The sequence below is a fragment of the Brachyhypopomus gauderio genome, chromosome 9 (genome assembly GCF_052324685.1).
Source record: "Brachyhypopomus gauderio isolate BG-103 chromosome 9, BGAUD_0.2, whole genome shotgun sequence".
NCBI lineage: Eukaryota > Metazoa > Chordata > Actinopteri > Gymnotiformes > Hypopomidae > Brachyhypopomus > Brachyhypopomus gauderio.
In genome coordinates, this window is record NC_135219.1 from 23,070,783 (window position 1) to 23,087,501 (window position 16,719).

At 41.5% G+C, this 16,719-nt stretch overlaps 1 protein-coding gene and 1 non-coding gene across 2 annotated transcripts; one reads left to right on the forward strand and one right to left on the reverse strand.

Moving 5' to 3' along the window:
• The first annotated feature begins 856 nt into the window (after positions 1 to 856).
• Positions 857 to 12,594, forward strand: LOC143522394 (TOG array regulator of axonemal microtubules protein 1-like). The gene is made up of 11 exons (XM_077016128.1): positions 857 to 872; positions 1,669 to 1,763; positions 3,020 to 3,099; positions 4,127 to 4,232; positions 4,540 to 4,775; positions 5,623 to 5,748; positions 5,886 to 6,012; positions 9,537 to 9,645; positions 9,940 to 10,111; positions 10,529 to 10,734; positions 11,421 to 12,594. Exons 1-11 carry the CDS (start codon positions 857 to 859, stop codon positions 11,678 to 11,680), a joined length of 1,533 nt encoding a protein of 510 aa, XP_076872243.1. The 3' UTR covers positions 11,681 to 12,594.
• A 310-nt stretch (positions 12,595 to 12,904) lies between these two features.
• LOC143523707 (small nucleolar RNA SNORD88) lies at positions 12,905 to 12,995 on the reverse strand. The gene has a single exon (XR_013133452.1). It is a non-coding gene; the product is annotated as a small nucleolar RNA SNORD88 (small nucleolar RNA).
• Between the last annotated feature and the right edge of the window lie 3,724 nt (positions 12,996 to 16,719).

A 16,719-nucleotide genomic window follows, 5' to 3' on the forward strand; every position in this document is an offset into this window, starting at 1 on the left:
ATTGGGTATCACCTGGCCAGCGTTAAGCAGTGGTATGCAGCAGCAGTCTGTGTGATATAAGGAGTTTGTGCTTTGTACCTACTTCTGTTGGCAAGGACAATGTGAGCTTACAAGCAAGACTAGACTTGAATGTTTTATTGCAGTCAGTTGATTGTGCCAGCACCCTACTCCCCAGAATGCCAATCCCACATGCCAAAATATCCATTATCATAATCTATTATTATTTAAAATGCAGTATGATCTGCAGGTCTTAATTTCATATGCTGGTCTGAAGATTGAACGTGTCCTCTACAGTTCTGTCTGTGTTTCATGTCCAGGTTCAGTGGAGCCTCCCCAGCTCCACTCTCCAGGGTGGAGGAGAGAGAGAGTGGGGAGACTTCACGGGAGCAGCAGACATCTTCAACCCTTGCTCCCAGACATCTTCGAAGCAGCTAACCCCAGTGATGCTGGTAGAGGTGACTTATTGATGTTGGCTTTACTTTATATGTCATTGAAATACCTGTACAAAATGTAGAATTTATAATGTTGCATCATTTGTTTTGTGTTAAAATATTGCTAAATACGATATTTGGGAACAAGGAGATCAGTTAGTCAGAAACTTCACTCAGGTGTCAAGTGAGCGGAGCTAAACTCATGAGCATGGATGCCCTTTCCCACGCAGGTTTGCCCAAATCCAGCCGCTTGCTACCTGGGAACCCCCCCGGGTATTTCCTACTGCCCTCCTACCCTCTGGCCACTCTTCCGGGAGTGCAGCGAGATACAAGCCCTCGGCGCAGAGACCCGGGCCCGTGGAGGGACAGTACTGGTGAGTGCATGGCTACGTTGCTAAGAACGTGCTAGGCACACACAGTGAGGCATGGCTGGTTATTTGGGTGCCCGCTTAAGTTAAGTTGGTCTTGCACTAAGCTTGTCTTGCACTTGTTCCCACGTCAGTGGTAAATTGATGAGCAGATCTAATTTTGTGGTCATATATTCTATATGAATTTAATTTTAACCAACAAATGTGCATATACGTAGATCATTTATAGTCACCACTTGTCAAATGTACAAAATACTTAAATTCAAATTTGATGATCTTCATCTGACATGGTTTCACTCAGTAATGGAACAGTGTCTAGCAGAGGCGAGATGTGCTAGCCATTAGCAGAGCTAGGCTAATGTATCTACCAGTATCAGAATTAAAATAATTCTGAATTGTGCCAAAATAATTAAATTGAATCAAATTGTATTGAAATGTAAGATTTCATGATGCAATAAACTAAAAGAATCACAACTAAGCTAAACTAAAACTGGGTCACACATATACTGAAGCTCTGATAAATGTCTTCCTGCTTCTGGGCTCACGGATGCCCTGCTTTCAGTTATTCAGTAGCTACTACTTCATTGTGCTGCCATTACATGAATTGTAGCAAGATGCATATGAGAAGTTGCCGTTCTCGGTCCATCTTGCTTGAATCATATTTCAGTGGTACTTTCAGATAAAGAAACATATGCAACGTAGTACTAAGGCACTGAGAAATGTTATGGTGAGGTAATTTCTGCTAATGTCCTTATTCACCCATGCAGGTGAAGTTGGCTCCAGCAGGTGTTCTAAACTGCCTGTGCTCACTTCACGCACGAGAGGGACCTCGTCAGGACTGATGAGACCTTCTCCGCCCACCTCCCCAGTGGAAGCCCTGCAGGAGGAGAAGCCTGGCAGGAACCTCCACCTGGACCTCGCCCTCATACATGACCCAGATGAGGAGCCAGTGGACAAGGAGGAGGTCAGTAGGAACATATATCATGTTGTACATAGTTGGAGTATCTCAGTCTCAGATGCATTAGTTTAACTAGTAAGTAAGTAAGTTTATTTATAAAGCACATTTTTTATGACGGAGTCAACCAAAGTGCTGTATAGAGGCTAAAAAGTACAATATATGCCCAACTCATAAAAAAAACATGTAGAATTTTACATAGCATAAAACATTTAAAATACATACAAATACACCAACTGATTACACCAACTGATACAACATAACTGATAGATTTCTTTGGTTGCTGCCTGCAAATGTTACTCAAGTGTTGTACTTTCTGGATTTTAATGCATAAACACAGCATTGGTCCTAATATAAGCTGACAAACCTAACGTCTACATAATAAAGGCCCTGTAGCATCCCAGTATTAAATCTGACCATGCATGCGATATGCTTTGCTTAGGTGTCCAAATATGATGAGATGATGTTTCCTTCTGCTGATGCTACATTTGCGTTTATCTCAGTTGTTAAGGATATCAACATAGTCCTAGCACTATGAGAGGGAGCATTGTCTGGTTGAGAGTATCCATCTCCCTTTGGGTATATGGTGGCTGTGAATAAATAAATGAACCTAGTTAAGATATGAAGAGTTTGGTTCCAAAATGCTATATCCATTTTGATCAATTTGAGTAAAAATGTGTTTTCTTTAAGTGGTAGGCTGAAAACCACAGTTTTTTGTTTCAAACTATCAAATACCATACTAAGGTTAAAAAAACTCAAACGAATTAAATCAAGATTTTAATATTTAAAGATTTATTTTTAAAAAACAATTCATTTTTTCACAAAACGCAATAAATCCATGCCATGTTTTTTTCAAAATGTCTTATATATCCTTTGTCATTAATAGAAATTTTTTTTGACTGAAAATGTGCAAAATACAATAATAAATAACTGTAAATTATACATCTTAATATAATAGTTTGACCATTGGGCCTAAAAACACAAATTCATATAATATATAAATTAATATTATTATAATAACCCCGCTCCTAGCTTGGTTATGAACAACCCCCAGCAAACAGTGTTTGTACATGAGTCACAGAGCTAAATCTTTTCCACGTTTGATAATTTTGCGAGCTAAATGTGCGCACTTTAGCCAGTGCATTTCGCGGCGATGTAACGATTCTCGGTTAGGGGCTGGATAGTATTGTTGTATGTACTTGTACTTGACGGATATAGTGGGTATGGGCAGTTGCACTTGGGCTGACAGACTCTTTATTTTTCAGATGATGAACTCCCTGCGCCTCTTGCGTAAAAGAGTGGCTAAGAAGCGGGCTAAGGTGAATGCGAGTGGCAGAGAAGCAATGTTGCCTCCACTCACCAAACCTGCTGGCCGAGAGCCACTCCGTGCCTTCAGGCCTGCCAAAGGTGAGCTCACTCTTTTGCTCTCCTGGAAATGGCATCCAAACCATTTGTTGCAGCAACAACAACAAAAAAAGTAAAAGAAAAAAGTATTAAAAAAGTAAAAACTGCTTTGAAAGCCCTATACTACAAACAAAAAGCCCCTGCTGATCCTCTTGTACATTGCTATACCTGCACCCATTAACATTGTTTTTCTGCACCATGAAGAAACCACTATGAAACCAGAAGTTATATTTGAGATTTTTGATAGAGTATGTGTTAATATGTATTGTGCTTTTCAGGATCTCAAGTGCAAAGCACCAGGGCGTCCCCTGCTGACGACATGTCTGAAGGAGTAATTGGCAGAGGTTGGAATTGGTTTGCTGTTAACACTGCATTACACAACACAATGTTTTAAATCTAGTTCTCCATGTTGAATAATGTTTTGCTGTCTTCAGGCTGATTTGACCAAAGTTGAGCTGATAGCCCTAAAAGTCCTAGTCAGTTTGTTTGGGTTCTGGTAAAGTGTGAGTGTCTTTTGTTTTATGGTGCCTGTCATGCATTTATAGCAGTTAACACTTATTGGGACACTTGTAAAGCTGCATGGGGCAACAACTGTTGTAAAAAGCGCTATATAAATACATTTTGATTGATTGATTGATTGGTATTCCTCTCTAGATGAACTCAAACCAGGAACTCCCCGGAAGGATCCCTACTCGCAGCAGACTTTACGGCCCTTCTCCAAACCAGACCTCGCTCTCGCTCAGAGCTTCAGTCTGCTTAGCTCTGATGACTGGTAAGTCACACCTGCAAAATTCTGAAGCATTTGGCTAGGGCAGGTTAAACAGCAAGTCATTTATGGTGTTCTGCATATATGGTAAGTATGCATGTATTTAGTGAAGTTTTTTCCTCTTTGTCCCTTTTCTTGTAGCATTTTTTCTTGCAGTAGCCGATGGTTACAGTGTGTGTCTATGTCCAATATCTTTATACAGGGAGAAGAAAATTGAAGGGTTGATGTTAATCCGTAGATTGGCTCAGCATCACTCTGATGTGCTTGGCAGCAGGCTTCATGAGGTCTGCATTGTTCTTATTCAAGAGGTAAGCCACTAGATTTGCTGACTGTGTATCGGTCTGAATTCTAAAATTGGCAGACACCATGAGCATGTACATATTACAGGTGATGTTGCTGACAAAGTCAAGTCAGAGTTAGCATAGCACTTTGAAATTCCTTTTTTATAAAAACATTTCTCATCTAATTGAAATTCAGATGGCATAGCTAACTGTAATTAGTGATTAAGGTATTTCCGCCTACATAACACATTGCAGTGGTGGATTATACTTATTACGATGGCGGTGGCAGTGTTGGATGTGGCTGAAACGAGCTGGAACGTCGTCTTTCCTGCAGGTGCTGCACCTGCGCCCTGCCGTGTCCCGCATGGCGGTGGTGTCCTTGAGGGAGTTGTACTCCAGCCTGCAGAAAGGGATGGACCAGGAAGTGGAGGCTACAGCTAAGGTCCTCCTCCACAAAGCAGCGGAGTCCAATGCCTTCATCAGGCAGGACGTGGACACAGCTCTGGACAGCATGGTGCAGAACTGCACCCCCATTCGGAGCATGAACGCCCTTCTCGCTGGAGGACTCTGGTCAGTTAGCCTGCAGTGAGCTTTAAACTGAGGCTTTCAGATAATTTTTACTTCTCCATTGTTCTTTCAAAATATTGCCCTGGCCTATATCAATCAGGGTGGCCGCGGGTCCTTAAAAAGTCTTAAATGGTATTAAGTTTAATTTTTGTCAAATAAGGCCTTGAAAAGTCTTATTTTGTCTTAAATTTTCAACCAAAATATCTTAAATTTGCGGAGCTAAATTTAGGGAGGAATAATTCCGTCAGCCATGTGTTGAAATTCGGAGGCGGATATCGGTAGATTCCAAATAAAATTAAATAGAATTCCAAATAAAATTAAAGCCAACTCGCAAGATCATACACGTTAAAATAAAGCACAAAAACTAATAATCAGTTAGTTTTTGTGCTTTATTTTAACGTGTATGTTCTTGCGAGTTGGTTTTAATTTTATTTGGAAAACAGTATTAAAAAGTCTTAAAATGTCTAAATTTTCACTTGGTCAAACCTGTAAACACCCTGTCAATATTTGTAGTTATTTATCCTCTTGTATATTCTTTTTATTGCGTTCCATCTCCGCTCTGCTGATCTAAACTGCCCTTCACACCACTTAAAGAATAGGCTAGTTAGCTAGCTCACAGAGGACATGCAAACATTTTCTGTTTAAAAATTACAGATGTACACTAACTGGTGCAAACTAAGCCATCAAATAGAATATGATAATTTGATTGTGCACTTAGATCATACATAAGGGTATTAAGTTTCTTTATAGAAGCTAAAAGTTGTACTGTATACATTAATTGGATGGATTAATAGTTATTACCTTCTTTTTTTGAATGCCCTAATTGTTTTCCTTCTGTTTTCCTCAAAAGTCATCTGAATGCTGCAGTAAGAAAGTGTACTGCTCGGCACTTGGCTACTTTGGTAGAGAAGATTGGTGCAGAGCGAATTATTCCTGCAGTCTCCAAGTTGGCACAGGACTCTTCCCAAGAAACCAGGTTAGTACTGGGATCAGAACGAGGATTGTACAAGGCTTATTCAGTTTCCCAGATAGTAATAAATGGTCGGTGTGCTGTGAGTTACGGGTCTCTCACTCACGGTTCTCTCCTGTTTTGGGGTCTGTTCTTTGTCTCAGGCGCTTGGGCCGGCGTATGCTGCTGTTCCTGTCCTCCCACCATGACTTTGATAAGATGGTGGAAAAGTACATCCCTGCCAAAGACCTGGCAACCATCAGGGACACTGTCCACACTCTGAAATCCAAGGTAGCGATTCATGTTTGGAAACATGATGAGGATTTTTTATCCCATTCAGCCACTATGCCCCATGTTTACTCACTAAACAAAGCTTATTCACAAAACTTTTAGGTGAAACAGACTGCAATAAAAAAAAACCATCTAAACTGTGATGGTAGACATATATTGTAAACAAATAATAAAGTACAGGGCAGTGCGTGGCACCACACATTGTATTTACAGTAAGGCATGCACAGTGTAGTCCCAGACCCAGTAGTTAAAGGACAGAGCATAGTTCAAAATGAACCGGCTTGAAACCTTTGGGATAGAATCAAAGTATGAAGCAATATGTGGACTTCAATATCATCACTCCATGTTTTGTGGTGATTTGTACGTGTGTATTCCCAGGAGAGGACAAAGGTGTCTAGGATTCCAAGATACAAGATGTGTCTCCCTCGTCTGGAGCAGCAAGAAGCTCCAGCCGCACAGGTGGAGCATCAGAACACGCAGCGAATGAAGCGCAGCCTTAGACACACGGTGAGGGACGTGAGCCCAGACGACGCGGCACCTCTGAAAGGTAACGGCTGACTTCGGCGAATGCTCCCCTCCTGTTTCTTGAGAACCTTACATTACCGCTTACCCGTGAACCTCTTTCCCATCAGACCTGCAGCTGAACAGTAGTCTTCCAGCACAGACTAAGACCGGTGTCATCCTGGATGATTTGCCCTCAAGCTCCAGAAACGCACGCACCCCCAGAAGTCCCGTCAAAAGTTTGAGTCCTCCGCTTCATCCCAGCCCCCCCACAGCTGTCCCTACTAAAAACATGCTGCCACGACGCAGACGAGGTACCAGACTGATCAGAGCACGTCCGTCCCTTTCAAACAGTTCTGATGAGTGTTGCCTGCTCTTCAGCACTTCATGTGTGATCACTGCACTTGCATGTAAATTGCTTTGCTGTTAACACTGCATTACACAACAATGTTTTAAATCTAGTTCACCACATTGAATAATGTTTTGCTGTCAGCCTTCAAGCTAATTTGACCAAAGTTGAGCTGGTAGCCCTAAAAGTCCTAGTCAGTTTGTTTGGGTTCTGGTATTCTTCTCTAGATGAACTCAAACCAGGACCTCCCAGGAAGGATCCCCACGAGCAGCAGACTTTACGGACCTTCTCCAATCCAGACCTCGCTCTCGCTCAGAGCTTCAGTCTGCTTAGCTCTGATGACTGGTAAGTCACGCCTGCAAAATTCTGAAGCATTTGGCTAGGGCAGGTTAAACAGCAAGTCATTTATGGTGTTCTGCATATATGGTAAGTATGCATGTATTTAGTGAAGTTTTTTCCTCTTTGTCCATTTTCTTGTAGCATTTTTTTCTTTCAGTAGCCGATGGTTACAGTGTGTGTCTATGTTCAATATCTTCATACAGGGAGAAGAAAATTGAAGGGTTGATGTTCATCCGTAGATTGGCTCAGCATCACTCTGATGTGCTTGGCAGCAGGCGTCATGATGTCTGCATTGTTCTTATTCAAGAGGTAAGCCACTAGATTTGCTGACTGTGTATCGGTCTGAATTCTAAAATTGGCAGACACCATGAGCATGTACATATTACAGGTGATGTTGCTGACAAAGTCAAGTCAGCGATAGCAAAGTACTTTGAAATTCCTTTTTTATAAGAACATTTCTCATCTAATTGAAATTCAGATGGCATATCTAACTGTAATTAGTGATTAAGGTATTTCCGCCTACATAACACATTGCAGTGGAGGATTATACTTATTACGATGGCGGTGGCAGTGTTGGATGTGACTGAAACGAGCTGGAACGTCGTCTTTCCTGCAGGTGCAGAACCTGCGCTCTGCCGTGTCTCGCATGGCGGTGGTGTCCTTGAGGGAGTTGTACTCCAGCCTGCAGAAAGGGATGGACCAGGAAGTGGAGGCTACAGCTAAGGTCCTCCTCCACAAAGCAGCGGAGTCCAATGCCTTCATCAGGCAGGACGTGGACACAGCTCTGGACAGCATGGTGCAGAACTGCACCCCCATTCGGAGCATGAACGCCCTTCTCGCTGGAGGGCTCTGGTCAGTTAGCCTGCAGTGAGCTTTAAACTGTGGCTTTCAGATAGCAACAACAGTCACAAGAAGCTAACAAAGCACTGATTTTGGCTGCTGTTTTTACTTTTCCATTGTTATTTCAAAATATTGCCCTGGCCTATATCAATATTTTTAGTTATTTATCCTGTTAAATATTATTTTTATTGCATTCCACCTCCTCTCTGCTGATCCAAACTGCCCTTCACACCGCTTAAAGAATAGGCTAGTTAGCTAGCTTACAGAGGACATGCAAACATTTTCTGTTTAAAAAATACAGATGTACACTAACTGGTGCAAACTAAGCCATCGAATAGAATATGATAATTTGATTGTGCACTTAGATCATACATATGGGTATTAAGTTTCTTTATAGAAGCTAAAAGTTGTAGGCCTACTGTATACATTGATTGGATGGATTAATAGTTATTACCTTCTTTTTTTGAATGCCCTAATTTTTTTCCTTCTGTTTTCCTCAAAAGTCATCTGAATGCTGCAGTAAGAAAGTGTACTGCTCTGCACTTGGCTACTTTGGTAGAGAAGATTGGCGCTGGCCGCTTATTGTCTGGGGCGAAAGACGTCATAGCGAGAATTATCCCTGCAGTCTCCAAGTTGGCACAGGACGCTTCCCAAGAAACCAGGTTAGTACTGGGATCAGAACGAGAATTCTACAAAGCTTATTCAGTTTCCCAGATACTAATCTTTTGCTGATTCTTTTAGTCTCCTAGTCTGATACTCTGAAGTCAGCAAATGCTGCTAAATTGTAGAGTAATAGAAGCACTATCATGTTTTCTACACACAGACGGCCTTGTAAAATTGTGACCTGGTAAGATAAATGGTCGGTGTGCTGTGAGTTACGGGTCTCTCACTCACGGTTCTCTCCTGTTTTGGGGTCTGTTCTTCGTCTCAGGCGCTTGGGCCGGCGTATGCTGCTGTTCCTGTCCTCCCACCATGACTTTGATAAGATGGTGGAAAAGTGCATCCCTGCCAAAGACCTGGCAACCATCAGGAACACTGTCCTCACTCTGAAATCCAAGGTAGTGATTCATGTTTGGATACATGATGAGGATTTTTTATCCCATTCAGCCACTATGCCCCATGTTTACTCACTAAACAAAGCTTATTCACAAAACTTTTAGGTGAAACAGACTGCAATAAAAAAACCATCTAAACTGTGATGGTAGACATATATTGTAAACAAATAATAAAGTACAGGGCAGTGCGTGGCACCACACAGTGTATTTACAGTAAGGCATGCACAGTGTAGTCCCAGACCCAGTAGTTAAAGGACAGAGCATGGTTCAAAATGAACCGGCTTGAAACCTTTGGGATAGAATCAAAGTATGAAGCAATATGTGGACTTCAATATCATCACTCCATGTTTTGTGGTGATTCGTACGTGTGTATTCCCAGGAGAGGACAAAGGTGTCTAGGAATGCGAAGATATAAGATGCGTCAGCCTCGTCTGGAGCAGCAAGAAGCTCCAGCCGCACAGGTGGAGCGTCAGAACACGCAACGAATGAAGCGTAGCCTTAGGCACACGGTCAGGGACGTGAGCCCAGACGACGCGGCACCTCTGAAAGGTAACTGCTGATTTCGGCGAACGCTCCCCTCTTGTATCTTGAGAACCTTACCGTACCGCTTACCCGTGAACTCTATCCCAGCTGTGGAGTCATGCGTACCTCCTCCTCAGTTTGCCAGCAGGTGAATATTTAAACAGTTAATCAAAACAACAACAACAAAAAAGTGCATCCTGATTGGAACTGTTTGCAATTTTTGATGGTGTTGATGTTGGTTTAATTTGATTGCAGCCTTGTTCATTTTCTGTTTGGACACTATAACCCAATCCTTGTGTTTTCTCTCTTGTGTGTGTTCAGCAAAGACAGCAGCAGAGCACACATCCACAGCATTGCAGACAAGACAGAGTACGTCAAGCATCTCAAGGCCCTGCTGGGTTCAAAAGACTTCAGCGAGCCCATCAAGGGCATTGATCAGCTGGTGGCCCACTGCGAGGACAACCCATATATGGTCGTGGGCAACATGTTCCTGGTAACACATTTGAACTGAATTGATTTTTAATGTTTTCAGTAGCTTTCAGAAGTGATCTGTATGGGGGGTCATACGTTGGAGAACATTAAATGCTGGCACATCTGAAGAAATGTCAAAAGCTCAGATGCTTCAGAGTAGAAAATATTACAACAATCAGTTTTAACTATTACAGTGGAGGGCAGTCGTGTCCATTGTTAGTGTGAGCTTGTTTTACAATGTATGTGAAGATTTCACCCAAGCGTATCCTTGAAATTGCATTAAACCAAAGAATCCAAGTGAATGACTTATGAAAAAATCAGTCGGTTGAAATGAAAGGGCTTGAAATCAAATCAGCTCCAGGGCTTAACGGCACTGATATGGTGAGTGCCTGATGAATGCATGGGCGGCTTGCTCTATACCTCTCTTCCTCTGCTACAGGTATTTGATGCTTTCAAAGCACGACTGCAAGGTTAACCTCTATGCCTTGGAGGCCTTACAGAAGATAATCACACTGCTCAGAGACAACCTGGTCCAAGTGGTCTACATCTTAGTCCCAGCTATAGTGGACAATCACCTCAACTCCAAGAATAACGCCATCTACATGGCAACAATAGGTGCCATTCAAGCTCTCATCAATAACCTTGGTGGGTTATTTTCTCTCTTTACAAAACATCTTGAAGGACACATGCCACTGGGCTTTAGAAAAACAACAACAATGATTGTGTTCTGTTTTACCTTTGTATCTTTTGATGAAAGGTTGCTAGGTTGGGGAAAAGGTTCACACAAATCAGTAAAAGAATGTTCTTGCTCTTTGGCTAGATGTTTGTGGTGCAGATCAAATGGAAATCTCCTTTCATATTAAGGCACAGTCCAATATAAAGAAAAAAATATTTCTGTAAGACTGACAGGAGATCTTGCATTATCTGACAGCAGATAGTTAAATAATGGAGTTTACAGTGGATGTGCTTAGGCTCTTTTGTTCAATATACAGTGTCTAATCTTTTGTGGTTGTGTATACAGAAATATTCTACAAATTCAAATACATTATCAAAAAACAATTCTTTCAGAAAGTAATTCCACTGATATGCTAAGAGATGCCAGAGATAAAAAAAAGATAAAAGATATTTACCAGAAATACTATAATTCCTATATTAATTAATAATATTTATAATATTGATAATAATCATTCCAGAGAGTTACCATAGTTACCAAATACTGTCACTTTAGTTGAATTAAATCTTTCTAGGTTAAAAAAATGCTTCTGTAATAACCCAGTGCTGTCCAGGGTTGATTTATTTATCTTTGTTCCTTTTAAATATTCTTTTTATAGAGCTGGTTAGGGAACTCTACCCCTGCAAGCCACAACTGGTTGAGCAGAAGGTGCTTCCTCTGCTCTGGTACCTCCTGGGGACCTCCAGCAACAGTGGTACGGTCCACGGGAGGGGTAGAAGCGTGAGAGGGGCCACTGTCCACCTATGCCAAGCCCTTCATGCCCACATGGGTCCGGCGCTGCTGGACTGCGCTGCTTCCCAACCTTCCAATATCCGCAAGAGCCTAAGAGAGTTTGTGAAGAACCTCCCGATCAACTGAGAGCTGCAAGCCAGACCTCCAGACCAAAATAAAGCCCAACATGGATTCTACTTGAAGATGGAGATGTTTGTGTATTTCTTACTGTGCCTGCACTTTAAATGAAAGAGAGAGGAAGAAAGTCAAACGTTTTTAACATTTTGAATTAGCAGAAAGCTAAATCCTTAAACTCAGAATTCCTTTTAAATAAGGAGCACAGATTTTAGCGAATCACATCAGGTTTAACATGCCTAGGAGCTCTGCTCTTTTTGCACTTTGAAATACTAACACTTATCATGATAACTGTTGTCATGGTGACTATAGATATATATTGTTCTATGATTGTTATTTTCTGTTGACATATCCTGAGGTAACTGTGCAGAATGTAATTTATCACATGCACAAGGAACAAGGATCTATAGTCTTTTTGTTGTTTGGTATGTGTAATGTGACTTTTCAATGAGGAGTCTTAAAAAATGAAAAAGCTACGACTCACAAAATTACTTTTGTATTCTATAGCCAGGGCTTAATTTGAGCCGGATCCTGCCGGAACAGGATCCAGGAACTCTCATTTTGAAGGGTGTGTTCCGGGAACTGTCTGCCTCGATCCAGTAACTTTCAAGCCTACTAATTATAAGTTATGAAGAAATCTGTATGCACTTCTGCACTTAAACACTTATAAAACACATGTAAATAATTTAAAAGTAATTTATATATACAAATTGGCTTGTTATTTTAACATTTGTGTGCCTAAGCGTTTTGTGATCCGGTGACATTGTGATTTTGTTTTGCGATCCGGTGACATTGTTGGCCTCTGACCCCTTGTCTCATGCCGCTGTTTGCGTTCTGGCATCGTTTGATTTTCAAAGTAAGCACTGTGTATAGCTAATAAGTGTAATGGCACAGTATTAACTTAACTCATTCTGTCAATAAAAGCTTGTTACTCCTATGATTGCAATTATATTTTTGTATGTGATAAAAACAATTGACAAACACATATAAAAACCAGAGGGCAGCAGATCATGTGAAAATATAATATTTGTGTAATTCTCAACTTTTGGCCATGACTGTAGACCAGGATAATGACACTACAGAATTTCTTCACAGAGCCTCAGCCAGGTGGAGTGAAGTTTCAGGTGGAGTCAAGAGCACACCACCTGAAACAAAATTCAAGACAAAATGAGTCCCGCCTGTATATTTAGAAAGTACGGTGATAAAGCTATTGAATCAGTTTCTTTAACATCCCCCCCCCCCATCAGACTCCACCATGTCAAGAGTAGAGGTGCACTTTTCTCGCCACAGACATTCAGAGCCCAGTGCAAAATCATCACAGGAGGAAACCTTCAGACTCCAGATTCAAGACTTAGTCAATCACGTACCTCATCCCCAGGATGCATGGACGATGTCCCCTGAAAGAGAAAACAATTGTCTTAGATTAACAGTCATGGCCTTTTATTCTGAATTGGTCTTATGCTTGTTTCCCGTGTTAGACATCTGTGACCACTGAATTCTGTAACCAGAGACCACCATGCATGTGTCGTCAGGAAATAAGGTAGGGTCAAATCCTGTTAACTGCACATGGGTACTCAATCGTTGATTGTAGTTTATAAGGAAATTAAAGCTCATTTCAAAATGAATTATTTATTTAGTGTGTATTTCTTGATTAAGATATGTGCTTGTATATACTTAGATATTTGTTAATGACATATTTGGCATTCTTAGCGAGGAGCAAAGTAAAATTTTCATTGTATCTAAGGAAACCTGTTCCCTCTGTGCATATGACAAACTCTGAATTTGAAAAGATTAGGTAGGCCTAAATGACGTTTTCACGCATGCAGACAATTATGTTTTACGTTGCATGAAAAAAATCTGTTGATTCTAAAGCTTTTGGTTAAACGTCAGCTTATTCATTTCCTATTTTCTACTAACAAATGCCTAGGGTGGTTCGTACGATTGATAACATTTCTTTTCTGACAAGAAGCAGCACTATCCAACTCCAATATTTATGAGTCTCTTGAACAGAAGTTGATGGTCACCGATACCGGTGCATCACCAGTTAAGGATGCCCTCGCCGGAATACCGAAAGGGTTCGCCCTGAAATATTAATAATCCCCTCAGTCTCTGCCATGTCATTAGTAGAGACGCACTTTTGTCACAATGTACTTTTGGAGCCCAGTGCAAAACATCACGAGAAACTTTATTGGTATATGCACAGTAAAGAAACGTGTTGCTCTGTACAACGAAATAGTAATAAAGGATAAAATAAGCATGCAACATTATGATAAGTATTCATAAATGGAAATGTAAACGAAACAGAAATATAAACTGCTAAGAAGTTTATGTACATACAGTCATTGTGCAGTAGCGAGCTACATTGCTTGTTGTCAGACTGGTATGAAAACCCAATAGACTCAGCACACTTACAAATTGTCTAAACACACTTGGCACTGCCACATAATCTCCTTTCTGCATTTGCCACATGTGAACCTTTTACAAAAACCACAACGCTTAGTGGCACGGTTACTCTTGCAGCCACACTTAACCTGGCACAATGCCCTTTTCCCTGTGTCAGGTGTGGGTTGTTGCTGCTGAAACTCTACCTTGGACACCTCCTTGGCTTCCATATGAGACTGTGCAAGTTCTGTTGCAAGCTTCACCAAGAACTCGGACCGTCTCTCTTTTACCCCAGTGCATGCTTGAAAAAGCACATGTGCATTCAGGCATGAAATGTCAATCATGTTATAAAACACATCGACTGGCCAACGCCGTGTTCCTGAACGTACACTGTACTTTCGCACCATTTGGTCCATGACATCCACACCACATTTTAGGCTGTTGTAGTCTGTGATTGTGTTTGGCTTTTTTTTTCGGGTGTCTCCAATCTCCACCGTACTGTGCATGCTACTGAGGATGCAGACAGTCTTTTTCCGTCTGGGCGCGTAAACGGTCAGCGTGGCACCAGAGGTTGAAAACACCTGTGTACTAAATTCCTCACGGCCCAAATTCTTTTTGACAGAGTCTGGAAGCTCACGACGAATCTTGTTTACTGTGCCAAGGAGGGTGTTCTTCCGGCCCAGCAACTGCCTTGCTAGTGACAGTGAGGTGAAAAAATTGTCTGTGGTAACAGTTCTTCCTTGGTCCATAAATGGTTCCATAAGCTTCATCACCACATTTTCCGATAGTCTTTCCCCCACGGGACGACTGGAGTCTTTGCCAAGATATGGAATGATGTTGCATACATACTTGGATTTCAGGTCACATGCCACCCAGAACTTTATCCCAAACTTGTCGGGTTTTGTTGCAATGTACTGAAGAAAAGAGCAACGGGTCTTAGTTGGAAAAAGTTGCTCATCTATGGTGATATGCCTTCCTGGGTTGTAACAAGTGATGCAATTGGCAGCGAAAGACCCCCAAACATTAGAGATTGCAGCAAACCGGTCAGTTGCAGCTCGTTCACTGCGTGTGTACTTGTCGTCAAAGTGAAGGTGCTGCATGATGTTCTGGAAGCGGTTTCGCGACATAATCTTGGTGATTAAGGGCACTCCCAGTGTTGTAGACCATGAGTCATGCACCGCTGGAAGGCGCACAACACCTCGCAGGATGAGGATTGCAATGAACGCCTTTAGCTCAGCGAGGGACATGAACCAGTTTTCTTGCTGTGTCTGGCGTGCATGCTGGACAGTCCACCCCTGTATGATCCGAAGCATTTCAATAGAAATGAAACAGAGGAAACTCTCTAAGCGACTCGATACTTTCCGTAGGGCAAAAGCAGTTGGCTCTCCATTCGTGGTATTGCATTTACTTGGGCTTGGATGCACTCAGTCATGTCTTCCGATCTGTTCTTCATGCCACACTGTGCCGCCTTTTGCAGTCTCTGTCAGCCGCCCGTGTGTCTCCACGCGACCCCTCTTTACTGGTGATGAAGTCTCCTCATCTACAGGACCATATGTTTGAGATTTGATTAGTGAAAGGTTGAAATAATGTGAAATTGACAAACATAATATTTGAAACGTAGCCGGCGATTGGCGGGTTCACACACAAATAGGTATTTTGGCCTTAATGGGGGGGGGGGGGGGGGGGGGGGGGGGGTGTGCATAAATAAATTAATGTGCACAAAAAGATTCAATTGAGGCACTAAAGGCCCAAAACGATCAAAATGTGTATTGGGAAATTGAGTCAGATCAAAGAACTAAATCACATGCTGAGATCAGCAGTGTGTGTGTGTGTGTGTGTGTGTGGGGTCTTATGTATGTACTATTCAGTCAGTTCCAGTATTTGGCCAGTAAATGGAGCCCATGTAATACCATACTGATATTACAGTAATGAAATAAGACATTTTAGTGAAATAAAAGGTTCATTTCTGGTCAAGCAGTGCACCTTTTGTTATGAGATCTAATTGCAAAGTTATTTATCTCATTGATCTGACTCATACAAGACCCTTTATTTGTCTGTATTCTGCATAACCGGATTGCAGCATGAGTTTTTATGATTTCTTAGGTTTTTGGACAATGCAGCGACAGGCCAATTTGAACCAAACTTGGCATACCTGAAGGACCTGTCTATAAAAGGCTTTGAAATTGGGAGTTGATCAACATGTTTATATGAATTATAGCAATATAGGTCATATATGGCCTCAATGATATAATGGGAAAATGGACCCACCTGAAAATAAAAAAAATCCAACAATTTTTAAAAATAGTTTACCTACAGTGTCTACAGATTATGCCCATGCCACTCTTGCCATCATTGGATCAAATTCCTAGGACTAGTTCGAAAAGTGCTATTTTCAAACAATTGATGAATGTGACAAAACTACGCCTTTTTTAATAGGACTTGTAATTGCAAAGTTGTCAGGTGGACTGCAAGGAATCAAAAGAATCAAGTTTCATTTTCCTAAGCAAAGATTTGGAAAAGTTATGCATGATTCACAAATAGTGCCACCTAGTGGCCAAATGTTTCAAAACTGCACAGTGTGACAGTCCTGAGATGTGTGTGAACCCTAAATTGCAAAAATAGGTTTCCCCACACTACGTGTGTGAACCCCAATTATAATTCCAAAACAT

Excerpts from the sequence above, each read along its gene's own strand:
- LOC143522394 (XM_077016128.1), top strand. Across the intron at positions 3,100-4,126 it reads GCGAGTGGCAGAGAAGCAAT|GGAGAAGAAAATTGAAGGGT; the intron begins GTTGCCTCCACT and ends ATCTTTATACAG. Across the intron at positions 10,735-11,420 it reads AGCTCTCATCAATAACCTTG|AGCTGGTTAGGGAACTCTAC; the intron begins GTGGGTTATTTT and ends TTCTTTTTATAG.